Source organism: Heterocephalus glaber, unplaced genomic scaffold, assembly GCF_053883595.1.
Source record: "Heterocephalus glaber isolate CG9 unplaced genomic scaffold, H.glaber_assembly_v1.0 deba00001586, whole genome shotgun sequence".
Lineage (NCBI taxonomy): Eukaryota > Metazoa > Chordata > Mammalia > Rodentia > Bathyergidae > Heterocephalus > Heterocephalus glaber.
The window spans coordinates 13,717,915-13,737,978 of record NW_028258364.1 but is presented as its reverse complement, the minus strand read 5'-3'; the positions used below and the strand labels follow the sequence as shown (position 1 = coordinate 13,737,978).

The 20,064-nt window shown below is 37.8% G+C and overlaps 1 protein-coding gene across 3 annotated transcripts in view; it reads right to left on the bottom strand.

Annotated features, from left to right (window-relative positions):
* The window catches only part of Pcdh10 (protocadherin 10), a 53,554-nt gene extending 34,086 nt beyond the window's left edge, over positions 1–19,468 (bottom strand). For 2 of the 3 annotated variants that reach the window (XM_004854967.4, XM_021236497.2), the window contains exons 1-4: positions 15,974–19,452; positions 14,341–14,399; positions 13,704–13,810; positions 6,097–6,402 (exon numbers count right to left, since the gene is read on the bottom strand). In XM_004854967.4, the coding sequence (XP_004855024.1) occupies positions 6,097–6,402; positions 13,704–13,810; positions 14,341–14,399; positions 15,974–18,604 (3,103 nt within the window). In that variant the 5' untranslated portion in view covers positions 18,605–19,452. Of the gene's footprint in view, positions 1–6,096; positions 6,403–13,703; positions 13,811–14,340; positions 14,400–15,973 lie in introns of all 3 variants that reach the window. The other variant, XM_004854969.4, reaches the window with a different exon arrangement.
* Between the last annotated feature and the right edge of the window lie 596 nt (positions 19,469–20,064).

Below are 20,064 nucleotides of genomic sequence, written 5' to 3'. Positions count from 1 at the left end.
TGGTTGCAGACAAAAATGACTAATTTAAAAAATAAGAAAAATTTTGAAAATAGAGAAAATTTGCTTGAAGATATCAAAAGCTGTTGTGTGTTTGTGTTTAAATGAAGGAATTGAGACAACATTAGGGAAATCCAGGTAATTCAAAAATTCCTAGCCATTCATTACCCATCACACAGTTATTCAGCATTTATGATATGCATTGCTGGGTAAGGTAATGAGCATAAATATTCCAGGAGAATAACTATATTAGGAAATAATATCATATAGCAGAAACAATTTTGGCAAAGTTAATAACTGGTGAGAAAGTATATGCAAAATATAGTCCCTAAAAACAGTCAGTTTCATTTTACGAATATGAAGATTTGGGTAAACCATGGGTCAAACTGTCATAAAAAGGTCAATTCAATTTGGTGTCATATCAAAATAACACTTTAAATATTGCAGAGAACTAGAAAACGAGAATATTGATAAAGGAAACTATGAAACTATTCCTCAGCAAAAGGAACACAAATTTCTGGTGTATTAATTTATTCCAAATCATCCCAAAGCACAAATTTTAAATAACACAAGATAAGTCATAGTTGATGTCTAAAGTTAAACAAACAAACCAACAGATGGGTGACTGTCTGAATATAAAGTGAATGGCTCTGTTTCATATCTGCATCTTAGAAGGATCCTTAGTGCATTCATCTTAAATCACATTAGCTGAGGTGGATCATTACCCAGCAGCTAAAGAAAAAAGAAAAATAGTATAACTCTCATTTATCTAGAGTTATAGGGAGGCTCCATGCAACTGCTGTGTGAGGTAACTGAAGTGATAATAGGAAGTATGCACAGATTACTATTTTTCAAAGAAGTAGAATATAACATAATTCAGTGAACATTAAATTCTAACAGTATCTATATAGGGGATATGATTAGAGTTAGGTTTTTTTTTTTTAACTGATCCTTAGTTATCATTTGTTTCCTTCTCACAAGGTTGAAGTGAGTAAACTATTTTGATGATGAAAGACTTATTTATAATCCCTCAACAAAGAAAGTTAATGGAAAAATAACTAGTATGATTTTAAGACCAGAGATTTGTCACAAAGATAAACTGAAAAAGCAAGGAAATTTGGTCCACAAATCTAGATGTACACAAAGAATGAGCATACAGTACTAATAAAAAGCCCTCAGAAATAAGCAAATATAAATAATAAAACGACTAGGAGGAAAAGTGAACATAAATTAACATATCTATTAGAAAAGAAAAAAAATAAGACCCTAAAAGTCTGTCCATTCTTTTAATGATGTCTGGCCCTACCTACACAAATGTTCAAAAAACAAAGCAAAGAAAAGGTCCTAAATAAAAATACTTATTTGTGGACTTTTATCACATGTATAACATTAGAGGAACAGACAAATCTCAGAGATAACACCACATAGTTGTACATAAATATGAGATTAACATAGCCAGGCACTATGTTACAAACAATCCCACTGCTCTAGAGGCTGAGGCAAGAAGATTGCAAATTCAAACCCTGCCTGGGCAGCTTAGTGAGGCCTTGTCTAAAAATAAAAAATTAAAAGAAAATAGAGCTTGGGATATAGCTCAGTTGTAGAGCACTTAACTAGCATGCACAAGCTCCTACGTTCAATCCACAATAGGCAAAAATAATAATAACAATAAACATGACAGAAATGAGTATCAATAAAAGAAGTCATATTATTGTGAATTCTATATATTCTCTTACCATATTATTGAGCTCAACAAGTTATGAAAATTCACAGAATGCAGACTGACATAATAAACAGACTGGAAGAGATGTTACCAAACAAAATATGTGCTACAGTTCCAATCAATGAAGGACTTGAAGAGCTCATAGATAAAATATAGATCAACGCTTCAAATATCATTTCCATATTGACGTTTATTGAATCGATTTGGGTAAACTGTCAATATTTTTAATACAATTCTTCAAAAATTTGACACATATTTTGGTCTGATATGAGTGAGATCTGAAATTTCAAAAGCGCTCACAAGCTGGCAAAAATAATGTTACACAGCCTGAGTGATACTTTTGTGTGCATAATTAGTCTCAATGTTAGATAATGTGAAGGCAAGATGGACTGTGACACTATTCAATAAATGATTCCCTGTAGTTCTGTGATTCTACAAAATCATGGGTTTAGAAATTTTAAAAGTCATTGCCACATTTGTTTTTCACTTTACTCAATATCAGTTATTATTGTATGGCACTTTATACAAATGAAAATGTTTCACAAATGCATTTGTTTGTGTTGGGTTACCTCATGACTATCTTCAGGGTTTATTATGTTTATTATCAAGAAATCAACATATTTTTAAGTAACAAGTCCTTATATCTTTATAATTATATTGTTTAAGGACATTGAAATTGCACATGGTCATTCACTGACAAAAACATTGAGATAAAATTCAAAATGTAAAGGGAAAATCATATGCTAAAATGACTGCAAAAATAAGCACTTGCCTAAGTGTTTCCCTAAATATATAAATTGGAGTTTTCCTAAAATATATAAATAACATAACTTTTATCAACTATATTATTGAATGTATATTACTTTTATATTTCTTATTTTATGAGAATATTCAGATTTTTTTCATGTAATATATTGTGTCATTTGAAAGATGAAATCTTAAATATGATGTCTATAATTCTAAACAAATCCCTGGAATATTGATGACAACAATACAATATTATTTTAAAGCTCCAGAGAATATTTTTTTCACTAAAGTGGCGCAAATAAATTTTCAATTATATGTTACAATATTTTATCATTTTTATTCTACTAAAAATTAAAGGCAAAGAAAGCTAAGATTAACATTTTTCACTAAATTTTAAAAGTGTTTGGAATATATGGCCATATTTTATATATTTAAACTTATTTTCTCAACCTGTCTTTGTATCCTTCTGCTAACTTGTTATGAAATGGAAACACTGTACCAAAGATAAGAGAAAGCAAGCTCATAAAGTGCTCTTGACTGACTCAGGAAGTACTGACAGATGTGTTCAAAATTACTCCTAATTTTAAGAAGGGTTTCATAATTAGATGTATCATGTATATACTTCATAGATCTTTTATATATCACAAAAAGAAAATGTGACCATAGACATTTTTAAGGCATTAAGTAAATTTTTAATATGTATATATGCTTAGTTTCATGTAAACTTTGGTTTCTTGTCATTTTTAACTTTTACAGTGGTATAGAAATGGAGTTATTGTTGTAGACAATGATCTCATTTGTATTTTTGACCATATTTCCACTTTCTTCTCATCACTGTATGAATGACAGTGGCAGCCTCATTAGGCTTTTTCAGAGCTTCACAAAAAATAACTAAATACACAGCTACTTTTCTGAGCATCAAAATGTATATATTATGTTCATTATAAAACTAAATGCTTGTTTAGCAAAAGAAAAACAGCAACCTCAATAATTATTTAAACATTCTGATTAAAAGCAAGTAATTAGTGTCAATTTTTAGCTCCTCTAGGTACCTAAGGGACGTGATTTTTAATTTAGAAGATGAGAATATTTCCATTCCTGATGATAAATGACACAAATGTTAAGAATTACCACCATATTGAGGAGGGTAGGGTAAAATGGTCAGGAATATTTTTGGTGAGTAGTCTGTACTATTACATTAACAATAAAATTGACTATGCCTATTAAGTCAGAGTGAAGATGTAATTTTAGGGATAATTGGATGAGTCCAAAGTGACATTAAATAGTAAAATTTGTTTAAAAATTTAAATACAATTAAAATTGTAAGCAGAACTAAGGATAGTACAAGTACAAAGAACATTTTTCTGCTAATTTTCCATCCAGGTCAAACTTCACCCTAAACCTACATTTTGAGCAGTTTGAGCTGGCTCAAACAAATAAAGAAAATAAGACAGTTATTAAAAACAAATTTACTCCAGCACATTTGTCTGGACAACAGACAAACAAATCTAAATTTACTTAGTAAAAACCAGATTAATTCTTTGATTTGTAGCAACACGCATACATACTGACTAATTTCATAATCCCTGAAACCAATTATCCACATGAAAATACCAGGTTTTTTAAGATGTAGAGAAACTTGCATTGAAATGTGTGTATCATTATTATCTTATTAATAAATATTGCTATTATAACAATATTAAAATTTAGTCAGTGGAAAAAAGACATTTGTAGATGAAAATTCCAATTATACATGTAAGTTTTATCTTTACCAAGATTTGTACCAATAAATAGTGAAAGAAGACAAATTTATTTTCTATTATATTTGAAGTAGATTTACCTGATAACATATGGAGAAAGTAAATATTTGTATTTATTTAAAAATACAAATTTGAAATCCTCCGAATCATAAGCCTGATCACTTTTTAGCTTTGGAATTATTGATAATACATTTTTACAAGATATATTCTTAAGTGAAACAATATTGAAAATTTGAAAGAGTTTTATTTTCAAAAACAAATTAAATCAAATCTAGAATTCATTTGAGAGGCACAGAGGTCATTCTAGTCTTCACTGATTAAAATTTGATTTTAGGCTATTTTAATTAGGTCATTTATATGAAAATGTGAGTTTAAATTTAGGACTCTAGCACCCAAATTACATTTTGTGTACCTTAATTCATCACAGAATTGTGCTCTCTTTGTATTTTATAATGCTTAAAAAGCTAGGAAAATATCAATGATTTACAGAAAATCACTATTATTTGTTTCTGAAGTGTTTAAAGTACTACATCATGCTGAGGTAATAGTGTTCCTAAATAACTGAAAAAACTAAACACAATCTTTCATAAAACACCATATGTTCACTGTTGTCCTCAGAATGTATACATCTCGCAAGCACAAGGGCCTGAGTTCGATCCCCAGTACCAAAAAAAAAAAAAAAAGAATGTATACATCTGATGAAAGCCTCTCTGACTTAATCACATGAGCTTAACTATTTCCCTTGTCAATGCCCACACTAAGAGCCAGGCCCTCCATGAATTCAACCTATGCCTTTCACATTACACATGCACAAGGGAGAAAGCATATGTCCTGGTATTTTTTGTGGTTATGGTTTTTCCTTTCCATTTCATCAGTCATAAAAGCAATGTTATATCTATAAATTGTCTCATCTCTTGTTTGTCGCTTATGATACAATTTTTTGCACCATAAGGAAAGAAAACATTATATAGAATGGAGTTTCAGTACAAGATAAAAGTCATCTTTTGATTGAGTTGTTATGAATTTTACCTTTATCAATTATTATTTACGTGGTTTGACTGAGATATTGAATTGCAAATAGTATTTATCCATTAACTAAAAGATTCCTATTTAACAGAGAATAAATGGGGAAATTTCATTACCAAGATTCTCAAAGGAAATCTATTACAGAATTTGAAACCATTATTATTGTTTAGAATGGTTGAAAAAAGTAATGCACTTAAAGAATATGGTCCCAATACTCAAAAATCTGAGTGCAACTATTATCGCTTCAATGTCTCAAGAACTTATTTTAAATGAGGGAAGAATTTTGCTGTACTCATACACTTCCATCACAAAGCTTCTCTGGCTCTGATCAGAGACCTGAACCCATATAACATATCACTAAAATATGTTGAAAGATCAAAATGATGTCTACACTGTATTCTGGATTTGGCATAGTGTGTTTAATATCACTATGGTGAAAGAATGATCAGGCAATAATGTAATTAGCCATCAGTAAGAAAAATGAGAGCTTTCAGTGACGCAAGTGTCAAGAGATAAATTCTTTCACCTAATATAACTCTTCAAAACAAACAAATCAACTAAGCAAGAGTGCCACATCCCACGGAAATATAAAGAACTTTTGAAAATGTTCTAAATAAAAGCAAAAGGTGTGTTTTATTGTTACGATTATGTCCTGACACAGGAACCCATCTTACTGCCAGATATATTCATTTAGTCATATTAAAGTGCCATCTGCATCCAAAAGTCACTTTTATCCTTCTTTCTAAAATCAACCTGAACTCTACATTGACCAAAAAGAAGGATATGTTGAATGTTATTTCCTCAAAGGAAACACCTTTACAGAGCCTTTAGGGCAATACTTACTCAAATATGGTGGTTTGTAAGGCGCTCGTGTAGTAGACAGCAGTCCGTCCAGCTCCTTCCTCTCCAGAGTGCTGTGCAGGGTCTTCTCTTTGCCGAAGGTGGAGAAAGACCGCTCTGCCCCAGGCTGGGCTTCTGGAGTTTCAAACACCTCGGTGTCGGGAACAGAGTCCATGCCGGGAACGTGCAGATTGCTGCGGTAATCAGCAGCCTGGCGTCCATCCGAAGGGACAAAAGAAGGCATCCAGCACCGATCTGAGTGGCCCAGTGCTTTACATTCCTCAGTGCAGTTGGAGAACAGATCCATACCTGTAAGCAACATAAAAAGAAACTACAGATGTAGTCTTCATCCATATCACCAGCTGCTCAGTGGTGAAAGACTGTGGGTGACATCGAGTGGGACTGGTGAAGGTGTCTTAACAGATTTCTTTTATTTTAAACTGAGAGGAACAAAAATCTCCTTTTATCATTTTCTCCATCGTTTTAAAAAGATAAATGATCTGCAAGTGTAAAGGATAAAATTCTTTTGGCAAAGATACATGAGAGATAGATGTTTCTAAACTACTCAGAATATTGAGGAGGAAAATATTGGCTCTACTTTATGTATTTAAATAATTATGAAACAGTAAATAGAAGACAATAGATATTACAAAGAACTCGTAAAGTTCAAATGAGAAAAAATCAAGATGCAAAGTCCTCGTATGCAAGAAATACTAATGATGACATTTAGGCGATAGGGATAGAGTGAAATTCAACAGAAATATGACATGCACATTAACAAACCAGTAAATAACAGGAATGAAACAAGATTTCTGGAGCAGGTAATAGCATGCTTTCTTGGATTGCTGGGAAATGACTTATAAAAGTATTTCTTGTTGGCACCGTGGTAGTCCATATCACTAGAAATCAGTTCTTATTTATCACCTTAGACAAACTCAGAACAAATGACTATAATTAGTGAAACCAAGGTGACGCAATGCACTGTGAATCAGCTACAGATACCATCGACAAATACCTCATTACTTGTTCTGTATTGTAAATACTTGTCCTGGTCAGGACAAAAATGCTTGTTAAACCTATAGTACCAAAAATTTCAAAAGAGCATTTTAAAATTTATTGTCTTCCTTAGATTAATAACATTTAAAAATATTTATTATCTCATTATGATCAAGAAATCTCTTCCAGTGTCTTAGGTAAGGCTTAAGAATTTTTGAGCTCTACAGAATATGATTTGATATCCATTTTGATATATAGTAATACACAGAAGAACAAAAAGGTACCACTTTAATGTGTTTCTAATCATAGTAACATATTTATTGAATATATTTTAAAACAAGATTGACTTGAAATAACCAAAGTATGATTAATCTTTAGAGGAAAAAACTCTCAAATGCATGACAATTTAGGAAAAATTGGAAAGTTTTTAACCAATAGAGTAATATTTATTTAATGAACATACTTGATTGTTACTTCTATAAATAACATGTATGATTTGATCTCTGGAGCAAGTTTTAGTTTTTAAACTACCGATGGTATTGTGATATATCTCGATTTACATGAGTTTATGAGTATGTGTCAAGGTTTTCATACATAAAATCATTTTTCAAAAATAAAAAAATCCAGATTATCTACAAATATCTTCAAGCTAAGAACAGCTAATTACATTAATTATTTTTCAAAATAACACTAATTTTCATATATTAATCTCACTATATAATGACATTTTATTTTAAATTAAACTATGTATAATGTCAAGTTTGTCTTCAATTATAAGATGCCATCAATAATAACTGTCATGCACAAGATGGGACTGGACCTAAGTAACTGATCAGTGAATGTTGAGGAACAGAAATGTGAGCTGGGGCTAGGGTGAAGGACTCTGTCTGGGAACAGCATGCAGATCATGTAACTGTTTCTCCAGACACCAGAGAAAGTCAGTCCTTTTTCCTACTCCTGGGAGAAAATGTGTAGGAAGAGAAAGAGGAAGGAAAAGACAATGTTGCTGATGTGTTTACATACATAGATAGAGATCCAGAGAGGAGATTTATATTTTGGCATACTGCACTATAAATGTTGCCTATTTAATAGTGTGGTAGACAGAAAAAAAGCTTTTATTTCATAGAAGAACCTATGTTTAAGAGTAAAATTATTATGAGCAATATTTAGTTATTTTTAAAAGAAATAAAAGAATTTGAATTGGAAGAGATGATGGAATTACTTTCAAATATTAAGATGAAGGGTTTCATTAGATCTTGGTAAAGAGTGGTTGGTGCTAATGTAAAACTTGTAATTAATACAATTTTTACATGACTGATATCATTTTAAATATGCCAAAGAAGAACATACCTGATCTTTCACATCTATTTTGGATCCATGCCTAAATACTATTCTAATTCTGAATATCACAATCCTACAAAGAAACTTTTCATAAACTAGTATTTCAACATTATATATTGCTTAAGGATATCACAAGGTACTTTGGTAGAAATTATTTGCATGGATAGCTTATTCTAAATCGGGACCATTTTATCTTCTTATAAGCATGTCGTATTTCTCTGTAAATTATTAGAGGCTTATTAAAATTTCTGGAGATGTAATAAAGTTCACTGGAGTTGAGAATATGTACAAAAATATAGCATGTGCATAACAAAAAAGCAAGGAATATAAAAGTTTTTGGCTGAAATAACAGTGTCACGTGGCAAGAGAGGAAAATTATAAAGTTTTCAATAAATTGCCCAGTTGATGTTTTAAAATAGAATTTCCTCAGTATAACATAACTAGAATGAAAAGTAAGGTGGTTCAAACCGTGCCTGAATGTTCCACGAGTTTTACTGGTAACATGAGTGGACCTACTTATTGTGGGGATAAACCAGACATAGAAATGAAAACAAAAAGTATAACATAATTGGTAAATCTTAAATAGTAACAGAGAAATGAACTGAAAATGGATTTTTTTCATTTAGATATATATATTTGAACACCAAATAAATGTATGATGTTACCAGTCCTCACTTAGGGAGCAATTGTATGACTAATATTACTCTAAGCATTCATCAGTGGCTTCTTTAAATATATTACTTTAATTATCAGATAACTAGATGTATATCTAAGTCTTTTTGTGAAAAATGACTCCTTGATACAAAGGGGTGTCACATGTTATAAAGCCCATGATCAGTTAAAATGCATATCTTTTACATTGTTCATGCAATTCCTTAATGTCTCAAATTGGAGGCTCAACAGTTGATAAGTTTAACTTGACTTTCTTTTTGGCCTTCAAATGTGTTTACTATAAACCTATGGGATTTATATAGCAGGAAGAATACAGGGCAAACCTTATATTTGAAATGTTGGTAATATCCAAGAAATGTCTCAACATACATTCTTTACTTGCTATCTCTTTTTCCAGTTATTTATTTTTTCCACTTTTCAGAAATAATCTGTTCTGCAAGGCATGACAGCTGATGTGATAGACTGCCTGTTATGCAAAGATATATTTAGACAAATTTTAAAATACATAATTTTAAACTTGTCCCTGATAGTCAGAAGCAGTGGGTAGTTTCAATGAGAACAAACTGATTTTCAAAATATTAGAATTGTATTTAATTTGTGCTGGATTTTGATGGAAGTAATAATACAAAATTACGTGCAAATTTCTTTTTCATTCAACAAGGCTTCATTAAAGTATGATAAATCACTTTTAAAGATTCTTTAAAAGAATTCTTTTTTTGAGATTTCCAGTCTTCTGTGAACTATATAATAATGAAAACTAAGTGATATTAATTGTAAGAATTGTTACACTTTTTCAAAAATATTTTTTAGGGAACAGATTTATTTATCAATATAATTTACTGATGAAAAAATAAAAATTAAATATCAAAATTATATCCTTACTCATCATCTTGCAAAATGTTTATGGTTTTCTCTATTTTCTGTCAATAGTTTGTCTTATGTATTTTTCCAATTACAAATCTCTATATAATATCAAGGTGTAGTTCAGAGATTCACTAAAAATTTGAATAGATCTTTGTAAATAACTGATGTAAATCCAGCTGGAAAATACTAATTAAAGTAACTTTATTTTTTAAATTTGGAGCCAATTTTTGACTATGCATGGTAAGAGCCTCATAAATAGCTAGGAAAGAGGCATATTTAGCAGATAATTTCCCTATAACCAAAAAAAATAATTCCAAGAGGAATTTGACAGTGTAACGGACGACTTAAATCACTTATCAAGATTCTCTTCAACATAATCTTTTAAAAGAATGAGGTAATCAAAATAGGATCATGATTAAATCTAGCATTTTTATAACATAGATATATAACAAATGGAAGAAAGCTTTCTCATTACTAAACAAATTTCAAATAAACCTAGAATAATGTTAAAACTGTCTTAAGAATGTATAGTTAAAATGTTACCTCTGATTTTAAAATAGAAAAATATCTTTAATCTAATGATTTAATAAATAACATCAAAATATATTTCTGCAAAGTCTGCTTTTAGCTCTTTAGGCTGTGATTAATCAGTTTTTCCTCTTGTGATGGTTTATGCATGTATTTACCACATCTCCTTGGACTTTGGCCATATCTAACTAATACATCAATAGTGCACTGAAAAAAAACAGAAAGCACCTTGACAAGGCTATAGAAAGAAAAGTGCTGCAGAGCAGTGGTGAAGCTGAAGAATTTTACACATGAAGCCAGGTGCAGTGGAAAACTGAAAAAGCTTATGTGATTCTCCGTGCAGCTGCCTGTGTGTTTAAAGCCCTTCTGTGAACAAGGTCGGTGACTGCAACTGTGGCATAGAAAGGAGAAAAGCATGAAGGGGAAAAAAGAAAGGACAAAAACTAAAACTATTTATAACAGAAGAAAGAAAAGACATATGTGAGTACATATGAAGTAAAGCTATAATAGAAAAAGAAAGTGGAAAAATAAAGATTTATGAAGTTTAAACAGGTGAAGCACTAAGCTAAGTCATGTATATATTATAGTATGTGGTCAGTTACAAACTGAAAGACAGAATTCAGAATGTTTATCTTTCCAATATTTTTCCTTGATAATTTAACTTTTCTATCTAAAGTACAGTCAGGTGGGATTTCCTTATTTGAATGATTATTTCATATGCTAAACCTGGAAATAGATGTGCTGTGAATAATGCTATCTAGTTTTGCAAACTTAGACCATAATTATTAGCTGGCTTCACAAGGAAATAAAACGGATTTACTTGAAGCAGGTGTAACTTCTTTGAAATATTCTACCTACTTGCTGTAAAGTTTACAATATACAACATCAATATGGAATTTAAAAAGTCAGTAATGAAGTGAATGCACTTTAATTCTGTGAATTTGGGATTTATACTTAAGGAAGAACCATTAAATATCATTTTAATAATAAAATTAAACATATTAAATCTGATTATAATTCAACACCAAAGGTGCATTTCTTACCATAAGTGCTTCACTACAATCCTAAAACAGCTATTTTTGTGCCCGGTATGTTGTGGTTGCCATGTAACTACTAATGAAATACACAAATGGGTTAGTAATTCCTTCATACTTTTATGCATTCAAGAATTAGAAACGGGAAATAAATCTTACCCTTTTGATAGGAAAAAACAAAAATTGCCTTAATTTTTGAAAATGTTTTATAATATTACATTTTAACATTTTAGTATTCCTTTACATGGCTTGACATTTAAATAATTTGAAAGAACCATCAAAATGGCCACGCTAACTACCTGTGAAATAAAATCATCACTGGGAAGACACATTGGTAAGTATATAATCCCATCCATTTTCCAAATTTAGATTGTTTTGCAGATGCTTGCTCCTTTTTCTTTAGTTGGGCTATTATAGCTTATTATGTCTAAGGGACTAACTAATTGAAATGTTCATTGAGATTAGAGTGCTACAGAAAAAGACAAAAGGAGAGTGGTTGAGAGAGGAATAAAATGCATCCAAAGAAACATGTAGCAGTTTTCTTTTTTTAATCAAACATTTTGTTTTAAAAGTTTCGAAAGGCTAAGGGTTAAATTAGAAACTTCAAAAAAGAACTAAAAAGAACAATTCTAAATGTGCAGTCTTTAAAAGATAACAATAAATCATATACCATATATAGGACAAAAATGAAAGGGACTTTGTACTCAGATATAAACTTCTGGCAAGATCTGGTTTGTTGTCAGGTTCCCAGACACTAAATAGATGCTCTGTTCACTTAGCGAGAAGGCCCGCAAGGGGCAGGGACCTCCGGGGATTCTTGGCAGTTCTCAAGTCTCATTAGGTCTGCATATTAATGACTTGCAGCAATATAAAGAGACCCTTGAGCAGCCTTTTCCCCTTCCTCCTGCCTGGGTTTCCCAAGGCTAAGGCAGCCATAGACACAGGACACATTAGCCAAGGGAGAGGCTTGTGGCAAACCCTGCAGCCAGAACACCGTGGGTTGTACACTGCCCTTTTACACAGGGCCTCAACACTATTATACCAAGTGTGGTATGTAGGGAATGTTACCTTGCAAAGAAGTCCCTGTTATTCTATAGGAATATCATTACCTCCAATAAAGGTCAAATATTGAGTGAGCTGAGTGGAACCCAGCGATGATGTTTTTGAGAAGCTACAGAAGTTGACTAGCCTTTTGATCTCTTTATGTGTCAAATAAGTACAAACAATGAAGAAAAAGTTAAAAATTTGGCAAGCATGCCTTCGTAGGAGAAATCTAAATGATGCAAAAAGAAAGCCAGAAGTTTCTGAAATTATTTTCATTTTAAGGTACATTTTTAATTATTTGTAGGAGTTTTTAGTGTTTGTAGATCTTGTAAAACTTATGCGTTGAACTTATACAGAAAAAAATTAAAGGAAAATATAATAAAAACATATATATATATGTATATATAAAATTGCAATTCCTATCAGTGACTATCAGTAAGTCCACATAAAAATACACTCAGAGTTCAACTTCTGATGGATCATAAACCCTGTCAAAAATATAAAGAATCCTAGGATGCTTCAGAAAATACACATTATCTCATGTTTACTAATGTCCTGATGCCCAAAGACTCAATACTGGAAACTCTGGAAACTCTGTTCTCAAGCTGTTCATGCCTTATAATTATCATGCCTTCTTTCATTCCATACTTGGTGGTGTGAAAAATGCATTGCTGTGCAAAGCATGAAATATGGATTCTAGTCCCCAATCACCTTTTTATTTTCCTGTGACCCTGTGCAGGTCAATCAATTTCATTTATCTTCAGTTACTTCATCCATAAATAATTCTAACAGTACCCTAATTAACTGAAGATTTAGGGACTGATCCCAGGTTAGAGATCTATAGCTTTTTGTATGCAATGTGATTCCACTAAAGAAAGTTGCCCAAGGAAGGTGTATTTTACATTTTTACATATTACACAGTGAATTTCTAACTTCAACTCTCCAAAAAATTCTGTATCCTTTTAGGACTCATATAATACAACCACCAACACAGGATGACAATATCTTTCTATAGAGTCCGCCAGCATTAAACTAATAAAAAACTAGCTAGGACATCATCCTTTCTAAATTTATTTTAAAAAACAAAAACCTACTAAATCAGCACTGAGAATGCCTCTTGATGACACTTACCAGCTGACTGGCCGCGGTTGGTGGCATCATGGTCACTGTCTCCCTGTTCACTGTCCCCGTGACCACTATCCTTAGAGCTTACTATGTCCGCTTCCTGGAATGCAGAACTAGAAGTACAAAAATGTGAAATATTAGAATGAAAAAGTTGAAGAAGCAGAGAAAACATTCTTCTGCCACCACATGGTCGCAGATGTGTGGTGCAGACTCAGACCCCTTAGTTGGCTATATTTCTGCAGAAACTCTTTGCCATAATCCAAGGCTAACTTTAAAACTTGAGCATGAACAGTCCATTTGAACACTTAAGACATGACAAGTTTAGGTATGTTTCTGATTGAAACTAAGTATATTCTAATGTATAATGTTTACAGGACAAATATAACTATAAGGAACAGTTATGAAACCTATCAGAGTCCATGTAGGAGTGTAAACTCACAAAAAATTTTGTAATTTGTATAAACATGAAATATAGCTTTTAAAATAGAGGAAACTGTATTATATATTGTAATCCAATTTAAAATATTTTATGTATTTTAGCTTTCACTATGAAGTATCATACCTGATAATATACCTATTTCCTAACTTTTACTAGGTAATAAATTGTCTACACCCCAAGCTAGGGAAATAAAAGATTCCATACCTGTTAACTCGACGAGGTCTGTCAACTAGATAGCTGAGCTCTGCTCGCTGGTGTTTAGTCTAGGAAAAAAATAAATAAATCAAAAGCATTTGAATGCTAAGGGTTTCATTTATAATCTATTTCTGAATTTGGAACAACACCTAGTTTAAGTAACTATATATGTTTATAAAATTCCAAGCTTTCCTAAGACCTTAGCCTAGTGGTTGTTGGGTAAGGGCAAGGGAAATATGCACAGATTTATGAGTCCATATTTTTTTTTCAGTTAGTTGTAAAGCTTTAAACCTATATTGGCAAACTTTAAGTGTGTGTGTGTGTGTGTGTGTGTGTGTGTGTGTTTTAAGGGAGAACGCACATGACCCCATAGTTAGGGCTCATCAACTATTGTCTGGAAAGAGTCAACCTAGTTAAACTCTGCAGTCTTTTCAGTGGCCTAAAAAAGTGTTTAGGTGCATACTGGTTGACACAAGAAAAACAGCACGCTCAAGAGGCAAAAAGTTTGGATATTTTATGGAATTATTTCGTTGTTTATTTTCAAAATGTACTTAAGATACAAATGAGCTGTACAAATAGTCATGAAAGTCAATGAGTAATATCTAAGACTCAAATAAAATAAGGAGCTGCCAAGACAGAAGTTCATAGTCCTCCCCCACCCCAGACTCTTCCACATCCAAAGGCCCCTGTATTCTTCTCCCAACCTCCACCACCCACAGACATTTTCGGGTCCAAATTGTGTTTTACATAAACCAACTGTGTTCCCCACCCCCACTACACCTTTGCCACTTCTCCATTAAAAAAAATAGTAAATCGGAATTGACAAGCGGAATTCTTTGATGAAGAAAGCCAACAGCAAGGATTTATCAAAAAAAAAAGTGGCAAGAAGGTAATTATTAGTCAAAAGATGTATTTCAGACAACAATTGTTTAAGCTTGTCGTTACTCTTACAGGGGTCTGTGCCAAAGCAACTTCATTCAAATTCACACCGTGTGGGCGTTAGGCTTCAAGAGCATCTGTAAACGCTGTCCAAGCAGGACTGAAGGCTTTTTTTTTTTTTTTTTTTTTTCCCCAACCAGAGTTCAGAGGATAAGGATCTGATAACTTGTTCACTTACACACGCATTTGAATTTAGACACTGTGGAAAGTTGAACAGTCTCTAGCTTACTTGAACACGCGACTGAAAGCAGCAATCACGAAGCAAAACAATAAACTTTATTAACTCCTGGGACAGATGCAAAGAGAAGAGGATCTTTGCCAGGGCTAGACAGCCCCTCCCCCATCTCTCCCTTATTCTCTCAGATTTCTGAGCGGGAAAAGGACCCACAGAGTTCAGCTTTTAACGGAAAGATGGGCAGAGAGGGAAGAGGAAACTCCAAGGTGGCAAAGCACCAAGCCAGGGAAGGAAAATAAATATGGAGGGGTGGAGCGCAGAGCATTAGAGACCACGTGAAAGTTAGGTTACACACGAAGGGGCAGGAAAAGGTGATCCCCCCCCCACATCCCTGCCCCCCACAGCGATACAAATAAGCTAATCTCTTAAGAAATGAATACACAGTGCGCCAGAGATACAAGGGCCGGGCTAGAGGAGGCTCTCGGATGGAGGAGATGAGAGATGGTGGTCCTTTCGCTTCAGCCTTACCTCGTTGGACAAAATGCTTCCGTTGGAGATGATGTCGGGCTGCTGGTCGGTGTAGCCGGTGACGATGGCCCCGCAGGGATTGTGCTCAGTGTCCGTACTCCTCGAAGGGCTGCAGGGCTTAAGGAACATCAGATCGGTCTTTGCGGACTCTGGGGTCAGGCAGACCTGGTAGCAGTAATTCTGGTTGTGATGGTGCGAGCCGAAGCTCCCGGACTCCTCCACCGGCACCTGGGCCGGGTTGCTCGGGACGTTGGAGCTCTGCACCAGCATGATGTCCGACTTGCTGAGTTTTTTCTTGCGCGCCCGGGCTTGGCGGCCGCAGCAGGTCGACGCCCCGCTGCCACAGCAGCAACAGCAGAGGCAGCAGTCGCTGGCGAGACACGTGTAGATGTTGAGCTTTTTCTCTTTTTGGCAGCGCACAGCCAGCACGATCATGGCCAACAGGAAGATGAAGGACACGGAGCCCAGCGCTATGATGAGGATGAGGGTGAGGTCCAGCGAGCTCTCCCCGCTGCCGGAGCGGCTGGGGCGCTGGTGTTCCCCTGAGCCTCCGCCTCCGCTCCCGCCCCCGCCCTGGGGCTCCACGGCGCCATCCACCAGTTGAACCACCAGAGTGGCCGTGGAGGACAGGGGCGGCTGCCCGTGGTCGCGCACCTCGATCACCAGCTCGTAAGGCCGCTGGGGGTCGCGCTTGGCTGGAACCCGGCGAGCCGTGCGGAGCTCGCCGGTGCGCCAGTCCATGCGGAAGAGGTTCATTTCGTTGCCCCTCACGATGCTGTAGGTGAGCCGGGCGTTCTCGCCGTCGTCCGCGTCCACCGCGGCCACGCGGGTGAGCAGGTAACCGGGCTCCGCCGAGCGGGGCAGCACCTCGCGGGCCGGAGTCCCATTGCGCCCGGGTAAGGGCGCCACGATGGCAGGGGCGTTGTCGTTCTGATCCACTATGAGGATGTTGACGGTGGCATTGCCCGCCAGCGCCTGGGGGCTGCCGGCGTCCCGGGCTTCCACCTGAAAGCTGAAGTCCTTAAGCTGCTCGTAGTCAAAGGACCGCAGGGCGTACAAGTAGCCATTCTCAGAGTTGATGGACACGTAGGTGAAAACGCTCATGCCCTGGATCTGGCACTCGAGGATAGAGTATTCTATCTTGGCGTTGGCCCCCTCGTCGCGATCGGTGGCGCTCACCGCGTAGATGTAGGCGCCTGGCACGTTGTTTTCGGTCACATACACGTCGTAGACCGGCTGGCTGAAGCGCGGCGCGTTGTCGTTCACATCTGACACTTGCACCTGGATCGACTTACTGGTGGAGAGCGCCGGCTCGCCCCGGTCCCGGGCCACCACGGTGAGGGTGTAGGAGTCCCCGGCCTCTCGGTCCAGGGGGGCCTCCGTCACGATGGTATAGTAATTCTTGAAGGAAGACTTGAGGCGGAAGGGCACGTCCCCCAGCAGCTCGCACTGCACCTGCCCGTTCTCCTCCGAGTCGCGGTCGGTCACGCTGAACAGAGCCACCACGGTGCCGGGCGCCGCGCCCTCGCTCACCGCCTCCTTCACGGTGCTGAAGCTGATCTCCGGCGCGTTGTCGTTGGCATCCAGCACTCGCACCAGCACCTTGCAGTGCGCAGGCACAGCGTTGGGGCCCAGGTCCTTGGCTTGCACGTACACCTGGTACACCGGGCTCTCTTCATAGTCCAGCTCACCGCTCACCTCCAGCCGGCCGGTGCGCGGCGAGAGTCCAAAGAGCTCCCGCGCCCGGGGCGAAATGTGGCTGCTGAACGAGTACACGACCTCTCCGTTCTGGCCCTCGTCCGGGTCCGTGGCGTTGAGCTGGATCACTAACGTGCCCGGGGGCGAGTTCTCCGGTAGGGACACAGTGTAGACGGGTTGGTCGAAAGCCGGCACGTTGTCGTTGGAGTCCAGAACTCGGATAGTGAGCAGGGCCGTGCCCGTGCGCTGCTGCTGGGGGGACAGGCCCGCTCCCCCGCCGCCTCCCCCTCCTTCGCCTGCGCTTCCCCCTCCTCCCCCGTCCACCGCGGTCAGCACGTAGCGGTGCACCGCTTGCTGCTCTCGGTCCAGTGGCTTCTCTAGCACCAGCTCGGCGAATCGGTTGCCATCCCCCTGGGTCTGCACGTCCAGGGAGAAGTAGCTGTTGGGGGTGATCTCGTAGTCGCGCAAGGAGTTGGTGCCCACGTCTGGGTCGAAGGCGCTCTCTAAAGGGAAGCGGGTACCCGGCGTGGCGCTCTCCGAGATTTCCACCGTCAGGTCCGGCTCCGGGAAAGAAGGGGGGTTGTCATTTATGTCCAGCACCTCAATCTCCACCCGGAACAGTTCCAGGGGATTCTCCAGGAAGACCTCTAGGTGCAGGACGCAGGAAGGGCTCTGCTTGCAGATTTGCTCGCGGTCGATCTTCTCGTTCACGTACAGCACCCCGGTTTCCAGGTTGAGGTCCAAGTAAGGGGTCCGTGAGTTGGGCACCGTCTGAAATCTGCGAGCTGAAAGTTTTGTAATGTCCAAGCCCAGATCTTCAGCGATATTCCCCACGAAAGTGCCATGGTCCTGCTCCTCCTGCACCGTGTAGTGAAGCTGGGAAAAGACTCCTTCCACCATCCAGAGCAAGGCAAAGAAGAATAGCACAATCATCTCCAAAAGGAAAGGAAGTAGCTTTCCTTAGCCAGTCAGCCACCCAATCACCTCACCCACCACCACGAAAAGAATCTCAGCCCCTCAAAAAAACCAAAAAAACAAATAAAAGTGCGGCGTGGGGGGCTCTTGTAGCTTTCTGTCTTTAGAAATCTTATTCCTTTTGCTTCATTTTAGAGGTTCCTCCAATCCAGCCTCATTTTTCAATCTTAGCTCAGGAAGGGTGACAGATGCCCCCTTTCCCATCTGTAATCTTCCCACTGACCAATTAATAAAATAATGATAATACAATAGTCAGTGTCCTTTATTCCGACAGTCTTGGCGCAACGCGGCGCTGGCAAATCCCAAGGAGGAAATTTCGATATTTCAAGACTGTCCTCGGTCTGTCTTCTTGCTGATGGGAGGAGAACGAGGAGGAGGAAAAGAAGGAGGAGGAAGATGAAGAGGAAGAGGAAGAGGAGAAGGAAGAGGAGATGCAGCTGGCACCGCTGAACATGCCTCTTAATGTCAACGGCTGGCAAACGCAAGAGGGCTTAAACACAGCGAGAGAATATTGTGCCGGAAAAACAAGAAACGGCTCTGCAGCATAAAACTTTCATTCTCTTCATTTCTCCGGTTGAATGTTCTTGACATTTTTTTTTTCCTTCTTTCGCTCTATTTGTAGTTTTTGGCTTTCACAGTCTCGTCTCTCTCTGTCCTCTCCACCGGTAACTGCCTCTCGGGCAATGTGACGGACAGTCTCTCTCCTGCTCTTTCCTTCCCAAGCCTCTTTTCCTCTAACCTGTCTCTTTTCCTTTCAGTTCTTCCTTCCTCCTGCTTCAGCCCCTGAACCTGTGATCTCGGCTGGCAGTTTCTGAGCTCCGAGCGCTCGGCTCCTCTGTTTTTGCGCAGCGCCCTCATTCTGCCAACCAATCGTCGAGGAGCACCACCCACTGACCAAGTGTTCATTGGCCAAGCCGGCCGTCAAACAGACACGTCAGGCGGCGATCGGGCGGGGCGGGACAAAAGCGGCGCCCAGGCTGCCGGGGTGAGTGTGAGTGTGAGAGCGAGAACAGCCCGGCAGGTCCCGAGGCGCCGGCTGGGGACTCTACGCGGAAAGTTCCCAGTCCCCAGCCGCAGGTAATGGGGAGGGAATTGAGAGGTTCCCCTGTTTACATCAGCAATTGTGAAAGCATGATAGCAACAGCTGCGGTATCCTCTCCCAGGAGCGGGATTTCCAGTGATGCTAACATTCTTTTTCCTTTAAGGTATTTTCCCTGCCACTGATCATGGAAAGAAATCTTCGAGAAGGGGAAAAAGTTGCACACGGGCCACCGATCGGCAGGGATCACCTCATTAAGGGACTCTAAGCGAGGTTGGCAGGGGGACATTTAAAAAGTAGATCGAATGTGACATGTGTCAATCAATCTAAGCGTGAGGCTCGGGGGTCCGTGTGGAGAGGAGCGAAGCGTGGGAGCCGG